Here is a 9750-nt window from a genome sequence, read left to right as displayed (position 1 = left end):
AAAAGCATCGGATTTTGGACACGGCCGGTTTCGAAAGGAGGACGGCACATCCTAAACTTAGCCGGGGAGGGTGAGACCCATCCGGCGGGCTTCACCTCGAGAAAGACCCCCCAGAAGATAGGAAGACGAAACAGCTAAGCTCTGGACGGCCAAACGGCTGGGGTCGGCGAGCTTGGGGAGCCGCGCGCGCAGTTTATTTGGGAGGGGGAAGCGAGCCCCGTTTCCCCTCCTTGTAGGGGAGGCTCGCTTTTTTACTTTTTTTACGGGGCTGAAGCGGCTCTTTTGCACGCGGCCGACCGGCGAGGAAGTCCTGCTGGGAGCGAGGAAAGGAAAGGGCCAGGCAGCCGCGGGTTGCGCCTGGTCCCATCCTTTGCCTCGCTCCCTCCAGAACAGCTTCTGGCCAGGAGCCCTCGGCTTGCAGGGGTGATCTCTTGGAGTTGGGTGCAGACCGCATCTGCTGGCATTCCTCTTGTGGGCATCCGACGCCCTCCCCCCACCCCGGAGAAGGACTCCTAAACTTTTACGCACGGAGTTTACCTGGATCAGCAGCCGGAGACCACTCGCCCTGATCGGCGCGGGAAGCCTTGGGGAGGGGGGACCCCGAAGAAGCCGCCCTCCCTGGAACCTAGGCCGAAACTCCCTCAGCAGATGCTGCGCCTTCGGAGTCGCCCTGGGAAGCCTTTGGTTTGCTTCCCAGGCCGGCCACCAATGGCACCCAAAGCAGAGGGAGACGCGCCTAGGAAAGGGGCTCCCCGTAAACTTTCCCCACTCCCCCCCCCCCCAGGCTTGGGCTTGTAAGACGCCGCTTCCTCGCAGATTTGTGCCGCCAGTGCGCTTCAGCGTTTACGGGAGCCGCTGGCTGACCCGACTACACTAGCCACCTCCTGGCTTGTCGGACAGGGGTCAGGTTTCCGAAGGACCGGTTCTCCCCAAGAAAGCCCCCATCCGCCAAACAGGCTCTGCCTTAGCCCCGGTCTTCTTCGGCCTCCCGCAGCGAGCCCTCCTCCTGCAGGGCCTGGGATCCAGGCGGGTTCCTTTTCCTCCCAGTCACCTGAAAAGCTCCCCCTCCCGCCTTGCGGGATCTTTCGGCCCAGGGAACTTAGCTTGGCCTGGTGGCCCTGCGCTTTTCTGCTTCTTGAGTTCAGATATAGCCGCCCGGTGTCAGATTTTTCTCTGGATAAAACGCGCGTGTAGATGGGGGCGCTTTAGAGAGGGTTTGCGCGGGTTTGAATGTGCCTAGATATGCGCGGGTCTTTCTATGTGCATCTCTATAACTATATTTATGCGTCTGTCTCTCTCTCTCATACACACAGAGCGAAATATGAGGCATGCTCTTTTGCCAAATTGCCGGTTTGTTTTTTAATTAGGCACCCTCTGGCCCATTCATAATTTAGTACATGTGTGATTTTATTTTCTCCAGGGATGCGTGGGGGAGAAACCTTTAATTATTATTTTGATTGATACGACCCGATGGCGCTGATATATTAGATAGATAGAGAGAGAGAGAGAGAGAGAAGCGCACCTCCTACCCATTCTCACCCCTTCTTTCTGCTCCAGCTAACCCGTATTTTTTTTTTTTTAGCTTTTCCCATTCGGGCCCCTGTTCCTTCCTCTTCCTCTTCGCCGAGAGAGGGAGGGAGGGAGGGAGGGAAAAGAGGGGTGGGGGAAGAGAGGGAGAGAGAGAGAGAAGCCTGAGAGGAGATGAAAAGGCTTGTAGTTTTAAATTCATCGTGACAGGCCTGGAAAGAAGGGATGATGAATCTCCTATTATTGGATCAGTCTATTTGCCGCTCAACGTCTCTCTGTAATTGGAGCAACAGCACTTTAAAAGGTTCAGAGGAATGGGAACGTTTCTGGGGGAGACGAGGAAGAAGACGGCGAGGAGGAGGAGGAGGAGGAGGAGGAGGAGGAGGAGGAGGAGGAGGAGGAGGAGGAGGAGGGCGGCCCTCCTTCCATCACGCAGGGAAATCTATTAGTGATTTGGGGGGCGGGGGGGGGGAGGCGGGGGCCGCCAGGAACGCGGGATGCTGCGAGAGGGTTTCGGAGGTTCCCGTTCTCAGCCTCTGAAGTTCTTCACGGATCCTCTCTGGGCGCGCCACCGCCCCCGTCGCCCCCTCATGCTTTCCTTCTCCGGCTTGGCCCGGGCTGTCCTCTGCGCCCTCCCTGCCCCTCCCTCGGGGGCCAGAGTTCTTATCAAAGAGAGACACCCCCCCGCACCGTCCCCTCCCCGGCTTCTCCTTGTCTTGTTGTGACAGTTGTGATATTGTTTATTGAGGGTGGATGTCAGGTATAATTAGCAATCGATATGGAAAACGGTCGGCTCCCCCTTCGCCCGCTCAACACCCCCCTTCCCCACCCGCCCGTCCGGCCCGCCTCTGACGTCAGCCCCGATGCCTGCTTCTTATTGGTCCCAAATTCCCCGGGCCTGAGCCTAATGATGAGGAGGCCTGCCGGTGCTAAAGTTAAAACGCCCGGGCGGCCCGGCTTGCGCCACCGCCTCGCCGCCGCCACCCCCGCGCTCCTCCGGCGGCGGTGGCGGCAGCAGCTGCGCTGAGCGCCCGCGGGCCCCGCTCCAGCATGGACAGCCGCCTCCTCGAGCACCCCCATGCCCAGTTCGGCGGCATGGTGGGCTTCCCCTACCCCATCGGACACCCCCACGTCTACGAGCTGGCCGGCCACCAGCTCCAGGCCGCCGCCGCCGCCGCCGCCGCTGCCTCGGTGCCCTTCTCCATCGACGGATTACTCAACGGCTCCTGCGCCGCCGCTGCCGCTGCCGCCGCCGCCGCCTCGGTGGTCAACCCCAACCCGCTGCTCCCCTCCGGCTGCGGCGTCAACGGGGATGCGCAGCCCTTCAAGCTGACCGGTAAGTGGCCCGGCGAGCCGCCGCCCGCTTTCGCCTGCCTGCCTGCCTGCCTGCCTGCCTGCCAGCCAAGCCAGCGGCCTAGGTCGAAGCTCGGAGGGCTCCTCCGAGGGTGGGGGGGGGGGACAGGCTTTGCAGCCTGGGGAGGAGGAAGAGGATGGAGGAAATGGGGGGCGGGTGTTTGCAGTTGACAGCTGCTTTTGAGGAGGGGGACACTAACCCGGGATTTTAGCTCGCGGCTTGTCTGAACGGGAGCTGGGGAGGGGGCTGAGAGAGCGGCCTTTGTTGGCCAGGCTTTGCAGTCCGGCCTCCCAGGCCCCCGGCGGCCGGCATTCGGGCATCTTCGAAGCAGAAACGCTCCCTCTGAGAAACCCTGAAAGTTGGGCCGAGCAGGGAAAGGGCTCCGTGGGGAAGGGTCGCGATGGGGTGGGGGGAGAGAGAGAGAGAGAGAGAGAGAGAGAGAGAGAGAGAGAGAGGAAGGAAGGAATAAAGAAGGTCCTATCCGCCTGGTCCAGGCAAGATCGCTCCTGCGAGAGTCCCACGGAATCTTCTCCGCTGGAATCTGGAGAGAGGCTGGGAGATCTTCCCTAAGCATCTTTGAAGTGTGCCTGGTGGGGTTGCGGGCGGGGTGGGGGGGGGCGCGTGTAACGGCAGGAGATGCGCTTAGGGAGCCTGGCTAACACAATAACGACTTCAAAGGTGGGGAGGCGTTTGTTTAGAGACCCACCACGCAGGAGGAAAGGGTAGAGGCAGGGATTTTGGTTCCCACGCGACCCCTCAACCGAGTGCTGGGATCCTGTCGGGTAGGGGCTCCCCTGTCTAAACAAACAACTGGGGGGGGGGGAATGGCGACGAGGCCTTTGGAGGTAGGGCAGCTTTGTGGAGACCCGGGAAGCCTCTGCGAGGAAAGGTTTTTCCAGAGGAATTATGTTATTATTATTATTTAAGATTTAATCTTCAATTCGATTCACAGTCTGGGACCGGTAAAAATTTAACAGTTTAAAAGTCCTAACCAAGAGGACATAATAATAATAATAATAATAATAATAATAATAATAATAATAATAATAATAATAATAATAATAATAATAATAATAATAATAATAATAATAACAATAACAACAACAACAACAACAACAACAACAACAACAACAGCTATTACTATTACTGGTTCATCTTCGATTGGCACTTGCTGGGATAACAGTTCAAGTCCTAACCCAGGACTTAAGAGCTGTTATGGTAACCTCTGAGTATATAGGCAGTTTGGAATAAGGTGGTTTTTCCCCCTGCAAATAATAATAATAATAATAATAATAATAATAATAATAATAATAATAATAATAATAATAATAATAATAATAATAATTCGCACAGTCAGCCAGGTTTTTAGACTGGGTTTGGCATTTCTGCCTATCTAATCTAGTCCTTTCCCAGGACCTGGGATAGGCAGATCTGGATGTTTGATGGGGTTACACATAGCACCGCAGAATCCGGCGTTTTTGTCGACTTCTGATTAATTATTACTATTCTCTGACAAACCTGCTTCGCGGTGGAGCTCAGGAATCTTAAATCTGGTGCCTGGTAGCTTCCCTTCTTTTTTTCCCCCAAGCCTGCAACCCTGGGCAGGAAACGCCAAACTTCCCCAGTCTAACAAAGTCCATTGTTAAACTTTGATTTAGGCAAAGGAGCTTTATACCTGGGGAGGGAGGGAGGGAGGGGGAAAGGGCGAGGCGACGAGGCACGTGCCAATTTAAACACGCGTCCGAGACCCCCTCCCCAAAAAACTGAGCTTTCAAGTGGGGGGGGAGGTACCTCTAAGGAGAGGGGAAAAAACGCCAGAGTGAAATCTCTTTTAGGAAGGCGGGCGAGCGGGCAGCTTCTGCCTGCCTGTTTGTTATTCCCATTAATTCCCATTTTTTCCTCCCTTTCCACTTCCTTGAATAATAAATCCACTTTTAAACAGCCGCTTTTGTTTCCAAAGAAGGCGCTTTTAGGAGCCAAAAATGGAAGTCGCCTTGAGCCGCTCTGGGCGAATAGGCGGCAATATTTTTTTTTTCTAAAATAAAATAAACGGGAAAAAAGGTGAAACGTTTAGATGTAGGGCAGATGAATTTGCATTGGGATTGGAGGTTTTTTTTGATTGTGTGTGTGTTTATGTGTGTGTGTATATATATATATCATTGTGTGTGTGTAAACATATATACATATATACATACATACATACGTGTATGTATGTATGTTTCTTCCAAGATATTCCTGCGTGGAAACGCTTCTAAGGAGATTCCTAACGACCGGAGGTGTGTGTGTGTGTGTGTGTGTGTGTGTGTGTGTGTGTTTGTTTGGTGGGGGGGTTCACCTTCGTTTCCTTTAGCTCCCTTTCTGCTTTCCCTCCCCAGACTCGGTGGATCCGGACAAGGAAAGTCCCGGGTGCAAGAGACGAAGGACCCGGACGAATTTTACGGGTTGGCAGCTGGAAGAGCTGGAGAAAGCCTTTAACGAAAGCCATTATCCCGACGTCTTTATGCGGGAAGCTCTCGCCTTGCGGCTGGATCTGGTGGAGTCGCGAGTGCAGGTAAACCGGACTGCCGCTTGCCCCCTTCCCCGCCGGCCCAGGGCTGCGTGGGAAGCCTCGTCCGCCACGTCATCCGGGGCTTAAGCAGGCCTGCCTCTCCTCCGTCTTTGGCCACAACCGCCGAGTCAGGCCCTGGCCGAGGCGGAGAAGCTGCGGTCGCTCCTACGCTTCTCCGGCTTCGAGGCCTGCGGTTTGCACTGTCCGCTCCTCTTCCTTCAGCGAGGGGGCGAATTTTCAATTCTTGGGGTTATTTTCCTTCTTATTTCCTCCCCCTCTCAAAAAACAACAAAAAACCACAAAGCAAGTATTTGAATCAAACGAATCGGCTTTAGATCTCTACAAAAGTCCTGATGTGATAAACGTAGCATTTTGCATTTGTAGGGGGTGGGGGGCGGCGGCCGGATGGGATAGGGGCTGTAAGCATGGAGTGATAAATTCTGGGGTGTTTTTAAATCCACGCTGTTCCTTGGATTCCCCCCTCCTCCTCCTCCTCCTCCTCCTTCCCTCCCTGTGACTTCATTCCATTCCTCGGCCCTTTCTCCTTCCTCACCCACCCGCAAACGCATCGCCTCTGCTCAGCTTTTAATACTCTACCCCACTCGAGCTTCAAAGGGGCCAATTAATTGGGTTCAAGAACCCAAGGTTTGAATTTGGAAGGCTGGCGGAAGGAGGGGAGGGCTCTCTCAACTTGGCAAACCCCTCCAGGATCTCCCTTCCCCACCCAAAGCCAGGAACCAAAGGCCCCTGGAATGAAATCGCAAGCTTAAAATCAGAAAAGATACCCCTATCCAGGCGATATCGCCCTGAAATGCATGTCGGGCGTTCGTTGGAAGGGCGCGCAAAATAAAACGCAAAAAGGAAAGGAAACATTGCCCAATGCTCTGCCTTTTCCCACTAGTAAGGTTCCCATTAATCCAAGCAGGCCTTGTCAAAAAAAATACTTCTGCCCTCCCTGCCTCCTTTCGACCTCTTCTATTTCCAAATCCTTTTATCCAATCTGTTCAAGGGTTTTGACTGAAGTCAAGATCCTTGATTTCCCCTCTAATACGATAATTAGTAATTCTGCCTGACAAGGGCTGGAGGAAGCTAACACCGAGGTAGTTATTAAAAAAATACAACCCAGGAATTTGCAATCAGCTCCCAGCCCAGCCGATTTTAACTTGGGGACGGCTAAAAATCAGAATCTGAAATAAAACCGGCTATCCAAGAGACCCCTCTCCTTCCCTCGCCCCCTTTCCTTAAAAACAAAACATAAAATAAATAACGCAACAAGGGCCAGAATTTTCCCGGCGTTTAAATCGCCGTTTGGTTTGGAAAACGGATTATTTAAACGAACGGTTCTTAGATGGTTGTTCTCCCCGCCCACCAAACCTGATTATTTTTAATTTTTTTTTAGTTTCCTCCGTTGAGTTTTACAGTGGGAATGAGCGACTGGAAAGACAGATGAGGAGGGTTGTTCTGTTACGATTTAGAAAAAATAATATGCAATTTAAAAAAAAACATTGAATTTTTTCCGGTTGAAGAGCTAATGTCAAATCACTGATGCTCAACCTCCCTTCTGAGATATCTCTCTCTCTCTCTCCTCCCAATTTTTTTCTCATAAATAGCTGATTACCCCTCAGTCCCCCCACCAGCCCCCCAGGCTAAAAATCGTGTCGTCTCCGCGTTTTCTCTCCCATCTCATTAGGTTTAAAATTGGAATTAAAACTGTGGAAGAGGACTGCTAAATATGGCCGGTTCCTTCGGGACGTTGGCTTTTGGTTTTTCGGAGAGGGGGCGTCAAGCCTTGATCTCCGACGGGGGTCAGAAGTTCCCCCCCCAATTTCCCTCTCCCCCTCCCCAAACAAATCCTAGCCAGGAGGCGGCGGCCGCGGCCTTGGAACTGAGGAGAAAACGCCGGCTGGGCTGAATCTCCGCCACCGCCTGGCGAAAACCCAGCGAGATGCGCTCCTACCGAGGAGACCTATTCTCCTCCAAGGTTTTCCTCTTCCACGCCTTCCTAAATTTGTGGTTTGTTAGGGGGTCTTCAAACTCTCGGGCCTTTGTGGTGAAGCCCCCCCCACCTTCCCGCTATCCGCTCCTCAAAGGAGAAGGTGGCTGCGTGCGAATTTCTCCTACTATAAAGTTCTCCACTCCTGACTTTTTTCTTCCTTTCCGCGCAATTTCTGCTCTCTCCCGCTAGTGGCAGAGACCTTTCATTATTTTTTTTAAAAAAACCTAAACCCTCCTCCCCCCTCCAGCCGTTGTAGAAATCGAGAACGCATAGGATCGCTCACCAGGCCCAAATCCGCCTTTTGGGGAACGGCAAAGAAAGGATGCTGCTGGCCAAAGATGCGGCTGTTTGCAAGCATTGCGGGGGGGTGGGGTGCGTGGAGAAGCAGAAACTCAGTTCCCCTAATCCCCCCACCCATTCTCGTGGATAGGGAAGAAAGAACCAGGAGATGGGGGGGGGGGCTCTGATATTTTGACCGGGATCTCCTGGCTTTCTTCTCTTTTCAATTCCTCGCCTTCCCTTCTCAGCCTTCCGCCAACTTTTTTGGCCTGTGGGATAGAAGCCCCCGTCTCTTAAAAAAAAACCAAACCAAGACGCTCTTCCCTTGTTTTCTTCCGAATTATCAGTCAAAAGACGGCGCGCAGACCGCTGCAGATACCAAAGACTTAATTCTGTTTTTTAGTGCTTCGCCTGCATCTCCCATACCGACCCCAGGCGCGGAGGGCCCGACCCGGGTTTCTCCCCCCCTCCCTCTCCCGGCCTCCAGGTGGTGGGGGGAGGGAGCCCAGCTGTTAACAGCTTCTCCTTCTCCTCCGGTGTGTAGGTCTGGTTCCAAAACCGTCGGGCCAAGTGGCGCAAGAAAGAGAACACTAAAAAGGGTCCCGGCCGGCCGGCCCACAACTCGCACCCCACCACCTGCAGCGGGGAGCCCATGGATCCCGAGGAGATCGCGCGCAAGGAACTGGAGAAGATGGAGAAGAAGAAGCGCAAGCACGAGAAGAAGCTGCTGAAAGGCCAGGCCCGCGGCCTCCACTCGCCCAGCGGCCTCTCAGTCAACAGCAGCACGCAGAGTTCCGACAGCGACGGTGGCGGAGGTGGGGGAGGCGGCGGCCTCTCCCCGGACCCGCCCGACGGCTGCAAGACGCCCTCGAGCAGCGGCCACCACGCGCCCTTGACCGGCGGTTGTGACCCGGCCGCTGCCTCGGCTTTCTACCCGGGTCGCTGCGCCGCCAAGGACCACCCGGGGGGCCCGTCAGGATCGGAGTGCGCGGGCCCCCCTGCCCTCGCCGGCGGCTACCCCAAGCTCAACCCCTTCAGCGTGGAGAGCCTTTTGTCGGACTCCCCGCCGCGGCGGAAAGCGGCGCTGGACTTCTCGCCCGCCCTGGCCCCCTGCGCCCCCGCGGCGCGCACCCTGATCGGCAAGGGCCATTTTCTACTCTATCCCATCACGCAGCCGCTGGGCTTCATCGTGCCCCAGGCCGCCCTGAAGAGCAACCCGGCCCAGGAGGCGCCCCAGCGAGGCTCCCCGCTCCCCGCCGCCAACCCCAGCCCGGACCCCGCGCCCCCCAAGAGCAGCAGCACGGCCGCTATCTCCACGCCGGGCGACGGCGGCGTCTCCCTGCCTAGGAAGGTCCTGGCCTCGCCGCTGGCCGCCTCCTGCTCCTCGGCCGCCTCTCCCGCGCCCTACGGCGTCGACTCGGCTTCCCAGGGGGACGGGAGCAGCGGCCCGACGGCGGCCCCCAAGTCGTCCCCCAAGGAGGCCGGCTACGCCAAAGGCAGTCCGGATTGCCGCACGACGGAGAGAGAAACTGCAACGGAGACCAACTGTTTAGACTGTGAGGAGGTGGATATGGACTAGGAAGGGGGGGCGGGGCGGGAGGGGCCAGATCAGCATCTTTATCTGCTAGATTCCTTGCGGGCGGGTGGGTGGGTGGGGCAAATGGATCAGTCGAAACGTATCACATTCCCAAAGTTTTTCCTCCTAGATTCTGTCCATCCCTTGGTTCGCCACCTCTTATTTTTCCATTCTTCTTCTCGCCTCTCGGCCCCTCCAAACAAACTTTTCCAGGTTCTAACTTTGCCCTCTTGAAATCAGGTGACCGATTCTTTTTTGTGGGGGGGAGATTTAAAATTGTTTATTATTTCATTTTATTCTTTTTGGTTTCCTTCCCAAAAGAAGTTTCGAGAGGCAGGAGGGAGGGGTTTTTTTTTGCCCGAAGCTGGACTTGACCTGAATGCAAACTGTTTGTTTGTTTTTTCAAAAAAAAAATTCCCCCTCCACCAACCAGACACAACAGCGACTCCTCAAACCTTGTAAATTGCAAA

General features: G+C 54.9%; 1 protein-coding gene across 1 annotated transcript; it reads left to right on the top strand.

The window, feature by feature from the left end:
- The first annotated feature begins 2457 nt into the window (after nucleotides 1-2457).
- On the top strand, nucleotides 2458-9283 carry UNCX (UNC homeobox). The gene is made up of 3 exons (XM_058157777.1): nucleotides 2458-2863; nucleotides 5257-5432; nucleotides 8249-9283. The coding sequence occupies exons 1-3, from the start codon at nucleotides 2578-2580 to the stop codon at nucleotides 9281-9283; spliced, it is 1497 nt and encodes a 498-aa protein (XP_058013760.1). The 5' UTR covers nucleotides 2458-2577.
- The last annotated feature ends 467 nt before the right edge of the window (nucleotides 9284-9750 follow it).

Source organism: Ahaetulla prasina, chromosome 14, assembly GCF_028640845.1.
Source record: "Ahaetulla prasina isolate Xishuangbanna chromosome 14, ASM2864084v1, whole genome shotgun sequence".
Lineage (NCBI taxonomy): Eukaryota > Metazoa > Chordata > Lepidosauria > Squamata > Colubridae > Ahaetulla > Ahaetulla prasina.
Note: the sequence above shows the minus strand (reverse complement) of the source record. Positions and strands in the feature narration are given on the sequence as shown.